We start from the raw sequence: 18339 nt of genomic DNA on the forward strand, positions 1-18339 counted from the left end.
AACATTGTTTGGAGGTCATGATGTTTGAGCAAGGTTTTCCTTGAACATGGATATTTTTTAAACTTTGAGGCTGTAAAAATTGCTCAGATACTGCATAGTATTGCTCAAATACTGCATTGTACCCATTATTTGTGGGTAGATTTGCTTAATTTCTTTTTGATGATGCATTCTGGACTGAGAGGCTGCATGGGAAGGTGTTTCATTCTTAACTCATGTGCAAGGAACACATTAAAAATTGTTCTTAGAGGGAAGTAATTATTTTATTAGTAATGGCATACCCTAAGTCTTTTAAGCTGAGATCAACTTTCTAGTCCTACACTTACTTTTCCAGAGAATATTCTGTATCATTATAATTTGTACTCCTGAGATTTTTGAATAGAACAAATTTTCCATCAGCAGTTCTGGACTTGTTATCAGTTAATTAATTTTATTAATTTGACTTGAAGTACTACTGTGTTAGTAGAGCCATCAACTGACTGACTGCTGTGTACAGTTAGCATGAGAAAAACTAGAGTTTTAGTTTTGTTCAGCAACAGAGACATGCACTAGGAATTGGAGTGTTGTTTTATAAGGTCCCTAACATATTCTCTCATAAAAAGACCAGAGGGGACACAATTTTAAAAAAATCCTTGTTTTTGCAAAGTGCCATGTAGATGGATTAACTTCCTAGGATTTAGGTAATGGTATTTTCTCCTATACAGGAAGAGTTAATTTCCTCTCTACCATTCTTGTTACTGCTTCTTTCCTCTACACTGAATACTGCCTTCCAAACCCTTGAGAACAGGAAATTGTTGGTCATTGTTTTGGAAAATGTGCTTAAAACTGCTTTCATAGCATCTTTGTGAGAGTGGCTGAGGAAAGGATTTAGGTCCTTGTCACTTACATAATATAGGAATTAATTCTGTGTTGTCATCTACCCCTTCCATGAAGGTCATGACCATCATGCACTTACTGGATTATACTGGAATACTGTTTTAGTGCCCAAGAGAAACAGACCTTTTTTGGAGTTAAATGTAGCTTTAATCCTAGCTATGTAATCTTTATTGTTGAAGGCTACAAAATCATGTTAAGCACCAATTCTTTTTCTTGGTCTTTTCTGTAGGAGTCTGGTGTAACTACCTTTTACATAAATATCAAGCATAATTTTTCTGTGTATAGTATAACGTTTATTGATTGCTTTATGTCCACCATAGTTAAAAGTTTTGAGTAGTTAAATGATTAATTGTAATTAATAATAATAATATTATTATTAATACATATAAATATTATTAAAAATAATAATAATAAGTAATTTTTGCCTGTATTTTGAAGTCCCGTGAAGAAGAGATGACAGCAAAAGTTCATGAGTTGCAGGCACAGCTGGAAGACTTGCAGAAGGAATACAAACAAAGGATTGCTGAAAAAGAACATTGCAACAGTGAAAAAGTGAGCTGGCACTGACATTTGTTTTTATATCTCTAAGTGTGAAATTTTTGGTCCATGGGAAATTCTGTAGTGTATTTGTAATTGGACTTTATTTATGTATCTGGTCTTCACTTTCACATACAAAATGAATCTCTTTAGAATCTGCAATATTTGGTACTACCTTTTTAATTGGTATGTTGAAAAGTCCAGTTCTGTTGTTATTATTATGGTGGGGTTTTTTTATCCTCTGCATGTATTTATTCTGGAAGCCCTTTAGAAGGAAAGAAAATCCCATTAAATCATTTTTAGAGTGGTTTTTAAAAAAATTCGTATTTCAGAGGTGTCTGAAGTAGTGCCTTAAATATATCAATTATGGACAGAGAGGCCTTCATTGAAAGAAGACTGCCTTCATTCTTTTGGCTTTCTGAGATGACATTTTAATTTGAGGAATTCTTTGGTGAAAATACTACTAACTGTTATTGTTCTGAGGAGAGAAAAAGTGTACGAGTTGTTGAGTTATTGATGAGAATTCATACTGACCTTACTTTTCAATTTTTTCATTTTTACAACAGGTAGCCCTGGGGAGAGTAAATTTTTATATTTGACATTAGAACCTGAAAGTAAAAATTATCTCACTATCCTAGCGTTTGTTATTTCAGCTTTGCACTTGTGTACAAAACTTATATTACTTTTCTGTGGTTTGAGTTGTTTTCATAACAGGAAAAGCAGAAATCTAAGACTGCCTTGTATTCTTAATTAACCCTTGTTCTACTGATAGTCTTACATAATCTTATTATCTAGAGGAAGATTCTTAAAGAGACTCCTGACTTCTAAAACATGATTATGAAAAGTCTGAAGAGTACTTTTTCTTTAGGACTTCTTTGTTAACTGTTTCACTCCTAGTTTGTTATAGCAGTCTGCTATAACTATAGGCGGTCATTAAGTATTGTATTATACATGCATCTTCTGGATTACTAATATGACAAATTGTAGCAAATATGCATACTGGCAATGGTATTTCATGTATTCAGCTCAGAAGCAATGTATCCCAAAAAGAAGTAAATCAAACGAAAATTCCAGGAGGCCTCCATGGATGAATAAGGACCTACTGGGCAAACTCAGAGTAGAAAAAAAAGATGAAACTTTTAGGAAGTGGAAACAAGGACAGGTGGCCTGAGAGTAATATGGGGAAATTGTACAGGAAGCTAGGGACAAAGTTAGGGAAGCCAAAGCCCAGTTAGAATTGTTGTAGCCAGGGAAATTAAGGCAAACAGGAAGGGCTTCTATACATATGTTGCAAACAAAAGAAAGACTAGGGATAATGCGGGCCCTCTTTGGAAGAAAATGGGAAATCTGTCTACCCTGGACAAAGAGGAGGCTGGGGCTCTCAACAACTTCTGTACCTCTGTCTTCAATGTCAAGTGCTTCAGCCACGCCACCCAAGTCAAGAAAGGCAGATGCAGGGACTGGGAGGATGAAGACCCTGAGCCCACTTGTCATGGTTTGACACTGGCCAAATGCAAGGCAGCCATTAAAGCTGCTCACTCACCCTCCCCTGCCACAGCTGGTCAGAGGAGAAAAAATTTTTAGTGGAGGCTTCATTTAGTGGAGTTGAGGTGAGGACCAGGAGAAAACACTCCAAGGGCAAAACAGGTTCAACTTAGACTTATGAATTTATTGCTAACAAAATCAGAAGAGGATAATGAGAAGTAAAATAAGCCCTTAAAAAGACCAAAACCACCTTTTCTTCCCCCAGCCCCTCCCTCCTTCCCAATGACAGCACAGGGAGAAGGGATGAGGGTTTTGGTCAGTTGGTCCCTGAAGTTTTCTTCTGCTGCTCAGGGAGGGGAGTCCATCCCTGCTCTCTGTGGGGTCCCTTCCGATGGGAGACAGATCTCTGTGAACTTCTCCAATCTGGTTCCAATCTCATGAGCAGCAGTTCTCCCAAAACTGCTGCAATGTGAAACCCTCCCATGAGCAAACAGTTTTCCCAAAACTGCTGTGGTGTAGGTCACTTTTCCACGGGGTGCAGTCCTCCAAGGACGGGCTGCTCCAGCCTGGAAGCAGGGCCCCCTCTCTCCACAGTGTCTCCCACTGGATCACAGCCTCCTCCAGGGCATCTACCCACTCCAGTGTGAGCACCTCCCCCATAGGGTGCAGGTGGATCTCTGCATCCCCCATGGACCCCCATGGGCTGCAGGGGTACAACTGCTTCACCGTGGTCTTTACCACAGCCTGCAGAGGAATCCTGGCTCTGGCACTTGGAGCACCCCCTGCCCCTCCTTCTTCACTGACCTTGGTGTCTCCCTGTTGTTTCCCTCACATGTTCTCACCTCCTCCTCTTCTTCGGCTGGAATTAAAATGCACTACCCCTTTGCTTTGCTTTTCTTCTTAAATATGTTATCATAGAGATGTTACCATTATCTCTAATTGGCCCAGCCTTGGCATGTCCATCTTCAGGGCTATCAGGGATTGGCTCTGCTGGACATAGTAGAAAATTCTGGCAGCTTCCCACAGAAGCCACCTCTGTGGCCCCACCACTACCAAAATCCAGGCTGAGTAAAACCAACACATCCCTGTAGGACAGAATCAGGTTCAGGACCATCTAAGGAACCTGAATATGCACAAATCCATGGGACCCAAAGAGGTTCATGTGTGGGTTCTGAGGGAGCTAGAGATGAAGTTGCTGAGCCACTATCCACCATTCTTGAAAAATTGTGTCAGCTGGGGAAGTCCCTGATGACTGGAAAAAGGGAAATATAACCCCCATTTTTAAAAAGGGAAAACTAGAGTATCAGTGAAACTACAGACCAATCAGTCTCACCTCTGTGCTAGGCAAGATCATAGAGCAGATTCTACTGGAAACAATGTAAGGGCACATAGGAAAAAAAGAAAGAGGTGACTGGTAGCAGCCAAAATGGCTTTACAAGGGGAGGTTGTGCCTAACAAATTTTGTGACCTTCTCTGATGGGGCTACAGCATTGGTGGACAGGGGCAGAGCAACTGACATTGTCTACCTGTATTTTATGCAAAGCATTTCATGCTTCTGTATGACATCCTTGTCTCCAGATTGGAGAGACAGGGATTTGATTGATGAACGACTTGGTGGATACAGAACTGGCTGGATAGCCGTGCACTCAGAGTTTTGGTCAGTGGCTGATTGTCCACATGGAGACCAGTTACATGGAGAGGTTGTAGCAGTGGTAGATAGAATAGGATAATCACCTCTTTTGACTGATGATGCTGTGTTTAATGCAGTCATGGGGTCAGTACTAGTTGGGGTTGATACTATTCAGTGTCATTGTCAGTGACTTAGACAGTGAAACCTATCTGTCCTGAGTGCACCCTCAGCAAATTTGTTGAAAACACCAAGCTCTGTGGTGGTGCAGACAACATGATGGAGGGAAAGGGTAATACCATCCAGAGGGACCTCAACAAGCTTGAGATGTGGGCTGAAACAAACCTCATGAAGTTCCACAAAGCAAAGTGCAAGGTTCTACACGTGGGCACTGCAATCCCAGACACACCGATGGGTTGGGCAGAGAAGTGATTGAGAGCAGCTCTGGTAAGAAAGACCTGGAGGTGACAGGTGATGAAAAACTCAACACAAGCCAGCTGTGTGTGCTCACAGCCTAAAAAGACAATCAAGTCCTGGGCTGTATCACAAGGAGCATGGTCAGCAGGTCAAAGGGGGTGATTCTGTCCCTCTGCTCACATTTGATCCCCTTGGAGTACTGTAAACAATTCTTGTGTCCCCAACATAAGACAGATGTAGAGCTGTTGGAAGAAGTCCAGAAGAGGGCCATGAAGTTTGTAAGAGGACTGGAGCACCTTCCTTATGAACACAGACTGAGAAAGCTAAGGCTGTTCATCCTGGAGAAGAGGAAGTTGCGTGGAGACCTCATGGCAAACTTCCAGTATCTTAAGGGGGCCCACAGGGAAGCTGAAAGGGACTTTTTATCAGGAACTAGTGAAAGAACAAGGAATAAAGGGTATAACTTGAATGAGGGTTAGAAAGTAGGTGTTAGGAAAGAATTTTTGACGGTGATGAGACTGAACAGGTTGTGGCAGGGATGTTGTGGATGCCCTAACCCTGGCAGTGTTCAATGTCGGGTTTTATAAGGCCTTGAGCAGCCTGGTCTATAGGAGGTGTCCCTGCCCATGGCAGGGAGTGTTGAGACTAGACGATCTTTAAGGTCCATTCCAACCTGTTAGCATTCTGTGATTCATCAGTTGTTCCCAGAAATGTATAAGACAGATTGGCAGTGAGCTGTAAGTATTTGAATATTGCAAATATTAAATCTCTAAAAGTGAATATGTTTACAATAAACATAATGAACATTTAATTTTGCCCATGTCTGGGATGTTGTCCACAGCTTTCCACTCCTTGGAGTTTCCATGGCAGACTTTGGAGAAACTCAAAGAACTTCTCCAGGGTATAAGTGGGTACAAACCAGTTCAGAGAACTCCATCACTGATAAACAGCTGAGTTTTAAAGGGTAAAGGAGGTTTCATTTTGCGGGGAAGACGACCAGGTTGTGTGGTAGCACCAGTTATTAGATACAGTGAAAGGATCCAGGATAAGAATGCAGGGTTGTTTTTTTTCCCGAGTGTATATATGTGATTTCTCTAGAATACAAGCATCAAACTTTTTTGAATAATTTTGAGAATTCCAGCTAAATTCAAATTTAGCAAATTGTTCACAAGCTTTCTTTTGCATAGCTGATTCAACTAAATGTAAATTCCTTATATGATACGATTCACAGGGGTGATTTAGTCTCCAAACAATGTAACTATTCCAATAGATTGTGCTGTGGAATTTGCACATAATTCCTGGTAGATCTTCTAATCCGGTCAAAAACGCCAATATTTAGAGTAATGTCAGTGGGGTTTCAGTTCTTGTTTTATCAGTATTTCAGGATTTAATTCTTACTCTGACACAATCTGTTCTGGGGTCAAGAGGTAGTTTTCTTTTGTCCTATTTAGAAATTGAGTTGTTTTTAATTTTTACTCCTGTCTCAGTTTGTCTGTTGCCTGTGCTTGGTATGTTCATAGGAAAATAATTTTGCTCATTCAATATTTGCAGTGGCTACAATAGTATATATTAGACAGGGCCTGTGGAACTTGTCGATGTACCTGAACAAAACTGTATAAATCCACATCTGGATTTTACGGTGCATTCACATGAATTATATTTGCCATGGTATTTTTTGTCTCACTTGATTTCTTTTTTATTTTGTTGCTTTGCAACATTTTTCCATTTTGGTATTGTTTTTTTTTTACCCTTCAGCACTAACAGTTTGAAGTCTTCCATTGATTGGATGCAACCTTTTGTGGGCAACATATTTTGTCTAAAATCAGAGACTCCCAAATCACAGAAGTTTGTCTTACAAAACTTTCTGTGCTGCTTGTTGTCAGCCTAGACCAAACATTACATATAATACATCCACTTGGACATGCAGTATACCCTAGATATTGGAACAATACTTGTCTGTGATTAAAATAATGACAAATGCTAACAACCTTAAGTGTTAATGTTTGGAGGTAAAAATATTAGAAAGTGTCTCTCCATATCAGAAAATAAATGTCTAAGAGAGGTTTTCAGAAGCAAGAATTTGACTTAGAGGTTTGAGATCCTTAGAGGAATTATTTTCCCCTATTTTCTGTTTGTGGAGTGTAGGAGACCCCACAGATTTTATCAACCTGAGATGGGGAATAAATCTCCTTTTTGACACAATTGCAAAGAGGCTTGGGAATTGACCCTGAGATCAACTAAGTTGGTTAAAGGCATGCTGATAATTATGCCAGAGTCACAGGTTTAATTCCTGCATGGGCATTCACTTTAAAAGTTGGACTCTGCTCCCTGTGGCTCCCTTCCAACTTACAATATTCTATAATTCTGTGAATACGTACTAAGCCTACCTTAAAAAAATTTCACACATAAATTACTTTATGTTGAAATGCTTATACTGAAGCATTATTTTCCTTAGAGTTGAAACACTGAAAGATAGACATTTCAGCTTAGACATTTTTCTGTACTTCATAAACATCTTTGCAAGATGTAGAGCTCCTGAAACTCTTATCTGAAGCTATTTTGAGGTATATGTTCACATTTCCAAATGTGACTTGAAGAATTAAGGAAAAACATAAAATATTCTGAATAGTATTAATTGTTGTTATGGCATCCTGTGATGTATTTCATATTCATTCAGTTGTTATTCATCTCCAGTATGCATTTCATAAAGATTTGGAAACGCTAGGTTCTTGAAGTAGTATTTATGATGATTGTCTTACAGAATCAAGTGAGATAAGTTAAATATCAGCTTTATGTACTGTCAATACAAATAAGTTAAACTATTTATGAGACTAGTTGTTACTATCGGGTAATTTCAATTTTTGTCATTCTCAATTACACACTGTATCAGAACTTGATTATTGATATTTCTTTCTCCAGTGCTTGATATAATCAGTATTTTTCATACATTTTAATCTATACTTTTATTGTTGTTACAGGTCACAATAACTGAACTAAAGGTAAGTCTTACATGTTATTGATTTTCCTCTCTAATACTTTTGTTGCGGAGTAGTTTTAAAGCTGAAATACTGATTATAAGTTTGTGTGTGTTAAAAGGAGAAATAGGTTTATTGCAAAGGTGTACCTATGATGTATTTTCAGCAATTTTCATATGTGACTGTCTTTTCAGGCACAACTTGCACAGAAGACAACACTAGTCAATGATTCAAAACTGAAGGAGCAGGAATTGAAAGAGCAGGTAAGGGTGATTTTGAATGAGTAAGAAGTATTCTTGTTTGGTACTCAGTGTTTGCAGTATTAAAACATTTGTTCTTTTCAAGTGATGATGTAGTACATCTGCATACAAAATACTATGAATATAATAGACAAAAAAATAGTTTTCACTCATACTTGCTCTCAGAAGATCTGTGTACTTTTCAAAGTATTCCTCTATCCCCTGAGAATAAAAACACCCCATGCTTGTGATACTGGTTAGCAAAGGAATTGCACAGTGAAAAAGGGAACAGCAGACTTTATGAAATTCTGGAATTTTTTTTTTTCGAAACAAAACCTTTTTGATGTTTAAGTAAATTAAATAATTTTTGTTGTATGCTTTTTTATTTATAAAAAAGATAGATATATGCTTATATATAAAAATAGAAACTTGAATATATAATACATGCATAACATCTGCTATATATATTTTTATGTGTATATACAGATGTACAACATTGGGACAGCTTTTAATAAGACAGTTTCCAATGTTTTACTTCCTTAAAAAGCAAATGTATTTTGCTTTTATAAGAGATTATATGGAAACTGTTTCAGTTATGCTTATTTTAGCTGCTGTTAGTTTTAACACCATTTATCATATCAACTGTTCTCTGTTTAGATTAATGTACTGGAAGACCGTCTGAAACATTATGAGAAAAATATGTATGTCACATCAGTTGGAACACCGTATAGAGGTAAGTACACAGTTTTTATCACAAATAAGTTTTTCGTTTGTTAGAAAGATACAGTTTGGTCTAGAAAATGAAACATCAGTCCTTTTAAAACACATAATGCACTTATGACATCCTTGTTTTCTGTCTGTTATAATAGAGTTGGTGTGTGATTTCAGATGACCAAATCACACAATGTTTTGTTAGATGTTTTCTTTTTTATGACAGCCAGTTAAAAGAGCTCTGTATCAGAATTCTTAAGCTCTCTGGAGTACAGGACCCAAGAGCATCCAGTAGACAGGGGCAGAGACGGGCACACCTACAGCAGGGCTCAGGTTGGAACAGAAGGCTGAACTGGGACACATCCCTTGGACCCTTGGCAGGAGATGTGGGGGTCCCAGGAGAGGGTGATCCCAACCACCCAAGGCCTGTGAGCAGTCCCAGGACCCATGCAGAAGTAGACTTGCACTGCTCATGTACTGTCCTTTAGACACTGGTGGTTGGACACTTTGGAGAGTAGGGGCTTACGGACCTTCTCTCTGGTTGTATGCTGTTCCTCTCAGACTCTTTTAATGTAAGATAGAAAAATGCACAGGGAAATGAACACATATTGCTCACCTCCAAAAGATTTGCAGTTGTTTAGTTGAGGAGTATGTACTGCATGAGACAGAGGGCTCAAGCACTGAGCCTTGCTGTTAGAGATGTGGGGTTTTGCCATCCTGTGAAGACCCATCTTAGCTAGATGAACTCAGAAGACTTTCAAAAACCATGTCACACTTGCTTTTTTGCCAATTCGTGCAAATGGTCAAATTATATCAGGATGATCTACATCTTTCATCCCCTCAGAAGGTCCACGCCTCCTTCCCTCAAGGTGACTGAGCCAATGATGAGAGATGGTTGTGGGTATTCAGTGCCTTCTACTAGCGAAGGGCTGGGAAGAAATGTAATCAGCATGTACTGGTAGGGAGAGAAGCAGGAAACATACTTTAGCTGGAAGGGACCGACATCAGTTTCATGGTCCAGCTGTGTGACCACTTCAGAGCTGATGAAAAGGTAAAGTGGGCACTGTCCAAATGCCTCTTCAGCACTGACAAACAGGCATCAACCACCTCTCCAAGAGGTCTATTCCAGAGTTTGACACCATCTTGCTAAAGAAATGTTTCCTCACATCAAGTCTGAACTCCCCGTGATAGATGAAGCTTTCAGCCGTTTTCCGTGTGTCCTGGCACGGGGTATCAGGGAGAAGAGAGCAGTACCTGCCTATCAACGTCTCTTCAGGAAGCCGTAGAGAGCACTGAGGTCACTCCTTAGCCTCCATCTCTCCAAATTAGACAAACCCAGACTCCTCAGCTGCTTCTTAGAGGACATGCCTGTCAGCACCTTACCCAGTAGCAGAGGTACCCTCTGGGTTTTTTCATGTACCTTCATATCCTTTTTAAATGGTGGGGCCCTGAACAGCATGCAGTACTCAAGGTGAGGCTGTGTCAGAGCTAAATAGGATGGGACAATCACCTCTTTTGACTGACTGATGATGCTGTGTTTGATGCACTTCAGGGTGAGGTTAGTCCTCTTGGCTGCCAAGGGCACATAAACTGGTAACTCCTGTTGCACCTCCTGCCAACCCCTTTCTGAAGGGCTGCAGTTACTCCATCTAAGGTGCAGAATACAGCATTTTTCTTGTTTGGTTTCATGCCATTAGTGAAACTTGGATTCAGATGAGTGACTCTTGGTATAAATATTATCTTCTTTTTGTTTACACAGATGGAAACCTTCACCATAATGACGTTTCCCTGTTTGAGGAACCCACTGAGATTGAATACTTGAGGAAAGTGCTCTTTGAATATATGATGGGTCGTGAGACAAAGGTATGGAAATTTCTATATGCTGACAGGTGATCCAGGTTAGAGTAAAGTTTAACACCCTTGCTGTATGATGTGAAGTACCATGTGTTTGTGATTTGTTGTATGCTGTTTATTTCTGACACAGGATTCAATAGGCTTTCACATTTTTTTCCCAAAGAGACATGATTTATAACTTCAGAAATTCATCAGCCTGCTAAGATGAGTGGTAGGTGGAGGGGATTTTCACATCTCTCATCACTGTACCTATCAAGACAAAATCCTTTATGGTAGATACAGTTTTATCAGCAAAAGTCTATTTGGCAGTCAAACTTGATGTAAAATGAAAGCTGGTATGCAGAATATTAGAAAAAGTGATCTTTTGATGTAATCTTGGCACAGACATGGTAAGTTACAGTTGGATTAAATAACAATTTTTTAGTAGCTGTGTTACTGGCTGAAGATGTGAAATACCTGTTCAGTAGTTGCTTAAAGATGTTTCATAGTATTCCCGAATCTGAATACCTTAGATGTTATTAAGTCACTCTTAAAACTAGTGAAAACCTGGACAGTAGGCTTCTTGATTTCATATGCTGATTTTTCCTTTCAGTCATTTCCTTTCAGTCATTAGATGTGTTTCTGGAGGACACTGAGCTTAATGTCTGCTCTCTTCAGGATTATATAATATAACCATATATCTATGGATATATCTTGAGAACTGGTTTCATCCTGCTACATGAACTGGAAAACCCTGACCAGTGATGATGTGAATGATAGAACTTTTAAAAACAGTTTTAAGTATGCTTGTAAAGTATTACTGTGCTTTTCACCACTGCCCTCAACACAGTTCTTAAGTTAAAATATCTTCATTGTAATTTATCTTCTCAGTACAGATATTCCTTTCTCTCAACTTTCTTGTTCCTGGACAAGAAGAGGCACTTTTAAATCTAAATCTGTCTTGTAAGGTCATTTTGGCAGCCCTTCTCTGTGCACGACCCCCTTTACTAGTGCAAATATGTATCCCTTGTCTCAAAGGTGATTCAATAGTGGAATTGTTGATATGCTTCCTCTTTTTGAACAGAGTTCAAAAGAATCTGTGCAAATTATCTAGGATATATTGCCAGTTATGCATCCTAGTAAATGATACTGGAATGCAATCAAGACATTAATGAATGCCCCAGTTCATCTACAGTATTGGAGACATAAGAGAAATGTAGAGGTTGATATGGATCTAAGAGTCAGGAATTAGTGTAATGACTTGTAATGCATGTACTTACCACATTCTTGATAAACTGCTTTACCAAGGTGTGTATGTGTATTTGCTGGGAGGTTTTACTGTCTTGCCTTCCAGTCCAACTTTATTATTTGCCTCTTGCTTGGCAGGATATCTGCAACAAGATTGACAGATTGCTTTTTCTAGGCATGCACTTTATCTAGTATGCTGTCTTATTAATGGACTCTATAATTTGGGCATAGATGGCACAGAACTTACCTCACACTACAGTAGCTGAAGTTTGTGACCGTGTGCAAACATTGTTTTCATACAACTCACTTCATTTACAGTGTGAAACAAATAGTTATATCTTACTAATTTCACTGTTTTCCATTGACATTAATAAAGTAGTATCCAGTATTATTCAATTAGATTAATTTTAAAAAATTACAGAGAATTTGTGGATGTGGAGTTATATATGGATAACCTCTATCTCTTTAGACAATGGCCAAGGTTATAACAACAGTGCTGAAGTTCCCAGCAGATCAGACTCAGAAGATACTAGAACGAGAAGATGCTCGAGCAGTGGTAAGTTATGTAAGTAAATCAAGTTTATGCAAGAGGATTAGATTTCAAGAATAAAGAATTAGAAACTTTTTATTTCTTCTTTTCTGTATCTACATTAAAGTGGGCTCCTTTTCTCCCTCCTTCCCTTTTCTTCAGTGGAATATCAAATTCCAGCTCTAGGTTTGAGTTTATAGCAAGGGTGAGGAAAAAAGCAAGCATGTTTTCTTTACTAGTATTTTTCCTCAGTTAAGACAGATTTCTGATAGCAATGAGTACAATAGGACCAAAGCAAGTTCAAGCATCACTACTATTCTGTATATAAATTTTCTAAATTAAAAAAGTATTTTGATATATTATATATATATATATATAAAATAAATGCTTCTTAAATTTAGAAGTTTTTGTGGAGTCATACCTGTTTTTATGACAAATATATCAAGAAACATTTCCAGCCCTGGGATAAAATTTCTGGCAAAAGGTACAGGCATTTTGCTTGTAGAATACAAAATCTATTATCTCAATCACCTGAGATATGTGTTTGAAGTGAGATTTGTACAATTTATCTTAAGTGGGTATCCTAACAAGACTGGGGTTTTGATTAGGTTTTGGGGTTTTTTGTGTGAGCCTGCTTTATTTTTGTATTGAAAAAACACCAAAAAATGTTAATTCACTTTGGGCCAGGACGGGTCAAAAATAAGAGTCGTCAACAGTTTGGTGGTGGTTTTTTTTTCCCCCAGTTTTTTTTTTTTTAATTTACTTAGTATTTACCAGTTGACCTATTTACTAGAAAGGTGAAATTGGCTTTGAGAAGCAGATGCAAAAGGAGGTAAGATTAGCTGAGCACAAGCGTTTCTTTGGTATTACTTTTACTGTTTTATGTATAGGAGCTACTTTTAATTAAAATAAAAACTGCAGTAATAGTATCCTCTATATTGTATCTGGAATCAACACTGTGATTCCTCTCTTTATTGGTCATCTTAGTGAAATATTTAGGAATATAAGTGAGAGGAAGAATTGCATTCTGTTTCTCTCACTGACCTTGCATATGTATTTATTTCATGCTTGCAAATACAGAATAAAATAAAAATATTAATAATTTCATTTCACTTATAGATACATTAAAGTCGTGTTGATTCACTGAAAAAAAACTTTTAAAGTATTTTCATCTTGCAGTATCACATCTGAGGAAAGTGTTAAATACTTCAACATTTTCCTGTACAATTAGTATGTTTGACAGCCTTTCAATCTTAAATATTTTAAATACTTTTAGAAGATAAAAATATTGATTATACTGCAGCTCCAGTAAGTATCATGTATCCCAAGCATGATTTTATGTCTCTGACATTAAAATAGAAAGCTGAAACCTTTTTGTTTTGTTTTGGGAAGCCGGAGTAATATTTAGGAAAGATTTTGAGAACAGAGAGATGGGCCTTGTTTTGCAGCCACTTCAGCTTTTTGATATTTAAACCTGCTCTTCCTACAATAGACATTCACAACTTCTGATACAAAATAAAACCTTAACTTGAATGCATCCAACAAATTTTCATCCTTGGTATTAAATTTTGTCTAAAACACACTGAGTTTTTTTTTGCAGGCTACAAGTGCTTTGATTTGTTAATAATATCTTTGTTCAAAGAGCTCTTGGGTTTCACATAGCAGTCCCTTCTTGGCTCATATCTAGCCTATGAATTTTCTCCTTTCCAAATCCACAAAGAGATTAAGTTAGACATCTAATGGAAACTCAAATATTAGGACATATTATGAAGGAAGAAGTTTTTTTTTTTACTTCACTTTCAATGTTATATGTTCATTTGCTGAAGCACAAATTATTTTGGGGATGAGTCTTCTATAATTCTGTTTAGAACTAAAAAGTTGAAGATGTCTTTATAAATTATTTTGTCAAGAAATATGCTTGGTTTCTTTTGGTTTTTATTTATTGACTGACATGGCACTAGTGTTTCTCCACACTTAATATTGGACTGATGCGGTATATGAAAATATCCAATGTTTAGCTCTCAAGAGTAATGAAGTTTTGAACTACAGCATAAATGTGTATTTTAACATAGAGTTTTTAGTTTATTGCTAAAACATCTGTAAGTAATTTTGATGTGTAAATTATTAACTTACTATGCTACTAGAGTAAGTGTGTGGTACTAAGTATCTGTGAATAATTTTATACCCTCTTAGTGGGCATATATTTAACAAGTTTCTGAAAACTTGCAGCAGTTCCTGGTTAATAAACATATGCTAGATCAATGTAATCTTCAGTAATCTGGCTTTTACTATGTTGTTGTTGTTGTGATCTAACTGCAGCAATCTCATCCATAGATGTCCACAGAGTTCTTATTTGTTAACACTTCATAACACTATCCATCAAATAGTCCAATAAGCTCTTTTCTTCCTGGCTTTGTAGTTTGCCTCACCTCGCAGTGGTATCTTTTGAATATGCCACCAGTCTGTGCTTAGCTAGCATGTGGGTGAGTGAAGTCTAATACATTCTTGTTTTATTAAATTGAAATCTGTATCATGCAATTAATGGTTCTTCTGCTTTTTTTTCTTGCCTGCTTTCCTTCATTAAAGAACAACTTTTGGTTGTATATGCATATGATAATTGTTTTCCTCTTAATCATGTTTTGCTTTACAAAGCTGAGTTTGAAAATGGTAAATACTGATTCAAAACTGATCTTTTTGAGTGACCCTAACCCTAAGCATAACTTCAAATGTTGATTGAACCACAAAAATCTCAATTGTAGAAATAAAATCAGATTTTAAATTAATTAATATGTAATATTGAATTTTATTGCACTTGGGTTTGTTTTGTGTTTATTCGTTTTCTAAGTTCCTTTTTTGAATAGGCAAACAAATCAGATTTGTGGGACACATGCTGTACTGCTGGAAATGAATTTTTACATCTTGTAAAGATGAAAATGCATTATCTTTTAAAAGACTGATGAATATTCTCTGCAGAGAGATTAGGATATGATTACATTTAAACATCAGTACCTTTCTGAATAATAGCTTTAGTTTGATATCAAGTGATGCTAAAGCAGAGATGTGACAGAGAACAATTAGAGGAGCTTTATGCTCTCAGTTTGTGTCTTTCTTCAAGTTTTGTTAAGCTACTTCAATTATGAATCTGCAATGCTAGTTGTAGCATTGCAAGAACAGAACAGCTGATGTAGGCCTGAAGACGCAGATTGCATCAGACTAGCCTAGCTGAACAAGCAACACATATGCAGTATCTGGTTGACAGAGGACTGGGCTATGGAAGTACACGGGAAAAAACTTTCTGCACTGGCTGATAAAGATTATTATTTGAATCACTAGTGGTGTATAATATTTAATAAACTCTGCAGATTAATTCTACAGCATATGGTCAGTTTAACCTTTTTTTCCTCCTTTGCAACTGGAAAGCTTTGCACAGTTGCCAGGAATTGATTCAGTGCATGTGAAGATAGCGGTTGCTATCTTCTGGCTGAAATGCATTTGTTGGTTGGCCTAATGCATCACTGCCAGAGCAAAATTAATTAACTTAGGCTATTGCCATTTACCATTTACCACAGTGCAGTTGACAGGTTATCGTCCTCTCCTGCTGTCATGCAAACCCAGCTTTCAACACAAAATAATAACCTCTTTCAAAGGAAAAAAATTATTTCTCTAACAGTCATGGTTTCTACTTTGTGTTTTTTCCATCTTTGAATAAAGTAATGAATGTACTTTATTGCACTTAAAATGCAGTAGAGTTTGGACTGTTTGCCAGCAGCCTTCATCAGTTCTGACAAAATCAGCCACTGTTTTCTCTATCCCTTTGTTGAAAATAATTGAATTGTAAATACTGATGGAACAAAGCCATTTACAACACTATTGCAGAATAGGTTGCAGAAGATATGTTTGAAACTTATATTCTTGTCATGCTGTCTATAATGCTGATGTAAAAAAATTCTGGTGTTCTGAGCTGCCTTTGAAGTATATCACAGAAAGGCTTGTTGATATTGACCTTAATGTCAGAAATTATTGGTTACACTTTCATAACATCACCTAATGTATATGTAAACTGTTCAGACTTCATTATTAGATTGTAGTTGCCTGCTTCATCTCAAGTATTTTTGTCACATATTCTTGCATGTATATGACTTAGAAATTAAGGGGGATGCTGATTTCATTGTGAAGGCAATTGATATTTTCCTGTAGAGGAGGCTATGTGCTAGGTCCAAAATTCTGCATCATCATTTCACTTTTGATGATAAGCCTTATGCAAGAGAGTCCAAATTTGTTTTCCTTTGGATTAATATACAGTGATGTGGTAGACTATTTCCAGTGAGACTGCTGACTGTTTTGCTACACTTTATTTTGTTTTCATCAGTTTCTCAACTGTTCTGCAGATACTTGAATGGAATTGCTTGCTCAAATAATTTGGCAGTTTGACTTATTTGAAATTCTTCTGTCTCATAAATGCATTAATAAATAATGCAATTATTTTAATATTAAGAGCTTCTAAGTTGTTCTTAATAACGTGACATTTGATAATTTCTTTTAAATTTCCTTTCTTCTAGTTGTGGCTACGACCATCCTGAAGATTTTGTCACGAGAATGTCTCATGACATTGCTGCTTACAAATAAGTTTATATCTCTTGTTGCCCCTTGAGAAGGGACAAGAAGAAAAGCTATAATTCAAGGTCACAAACAGAATAGCAAGAACCAAAACTCAGCACCACCTTTGGACTGTGAATATAATCAACTGCCTCGGCAGAAATGCTAATCAGGGGTTATTTGGTTATTTCTCTTCTATTGAATACGGTCTTCTATTTTGTGTTAAAGGTTATTTTTTTAAAGGAGAGAAAAGATTTTATCCTAGGAAAGAATTGCCTGCTACTGTATCTCTATTCAGGTTTTACTGGGTGTTTTCTAAAATTGAAATAAATAATTTGTTTCTTCTATTTATTTTTTTTATTTTTGATTGAATTGTGCAATACATATTGGATGGATAGTGACTGAGGTGATTTTTCTGATGAACTAGACATTCTTATTGACTATTCTTTCCTGATGTGATCTTGATTGTTTGGTAGAGGGTCACTTCTATATGCTTTTGCCTACAATAAATCCAAATTGCAGTACCTCGTTTGTTTACTCCTAGCTTTTGTACTTATATTTTCTGAAGAAAAGGTGTGTTCCTGTAAATTGTAAATAGTTGCTACATAACTGTATCATACGCTGATCTGTGACTGTTGACAGCACTAATATGAATAGAGCTGAGATGAAATAAAGTTTATTTACTGTATAATTTTGGAACAACTTTGGTATGATTTTTCTTTTAAAGGACACACCAGTTTTGTTCTTAACTCCTGTTGGAGACATTGTTAGCTGAGATATTTCCAGGCTGAAACCACTCTCATAAGAACAACTATCCAAGTACATTAAATTGTAAGTCAATGTATACATTCAAGTTTCCCAGGGGTTGCAACATGCAAAACAAATAAATGGTGGGCTGAAAAGCTAGCATGGGAATGTAGCAAATAGAGAGGCTTGATTTGTAAAAGTTTTAAATTATCATAGAATTACAGTCTGGTTTGGGTTTGAAGGGGTCTTGAAGATCATCTAGTTCCAATCCCCCTGCCATGGGCAGGGATACCTTTCACTACACCAGGTTGCTCAGAGCCCTCTCCAGCCTGGCCTTGGATATTTCCAGGACTGGGACATGTACAGCTTCTGGGCAACCTGTACCAGTGCCTCACCATGTTCACAGTAAAAAGTTTCTTCCTAACAGCAAATCTAAATTTCTCCTCTTACACTTTAGAACCATTCCCCTTTGTCCTGTCACTATATACCTGTGTCAGACTTGTTTTGAAAGGCTGCAGTGAG

The 18339-nt window shown here is 37.2% G+C and overlaps 1 protein-coding gene across 9 annotated transcripts in view; it reads left to right on the plus strand.

Annotated features, from left to right (window-relative positions):
* Positions 1–17761, plus strand: part of GOLGA4 (golgin A4) — a 76462-nt gene extending 58701 nt beyond the window's left edge. For 4 of the 9 annotated variants that reach the window (XM_030265366.4, XM_030265370.4, XM_072924052.1 and 1 more), the window contains 8 exons: positions 1312–1425; positions 7918–7938; positions 8109–8177; positions 8811–8886; positions 10624–10727; positions 12415–12510; positions 14894–14957; positions 17034–17761. In XM_030265366.4, coding sequence (XP_030121226.2) covers positions 1312–1425; positions 7918–7938; positions 8109–8177; positions 8811–8886; positions 10624–10727; positions 12415–12510; positions 14894–14923 — 510 coding nt within the window. In that variant the 3' untranslated portion in view covers positions 14924–14957; positions 17034–17761. The remainder of the gene's footprint in view (positions 1–1311; positions 1426–7917; positions 7939–8108; positions 8178–8810; positions 8887–10623; positions 10728–12414; positions 12511–14893; positions 14958–17033) is intronic. The other 5 variants (XM_030265367.4, XM_072924051.1, XM_030265369.4 and 2 more) reach the window with 3 other exon arrangements.
* Positions 17762–18339: the final 578 nt, after the last annotated feature.

This window comes from Taeniopygia guttata, chromosome 2, assembly GCF_048771995.1.
Source record: "Taeniopygia guttata chromosome 2, bTaeGut7.mat, whole genome shotgun sequence".
NCBI classification, from domain to species: domain Eukaryota; kingdom Metazoa; phylum Chordata; class Aves; order Passeriformes; family Estrildidae; genus Taeniopygia; species Taeniopygia guttata.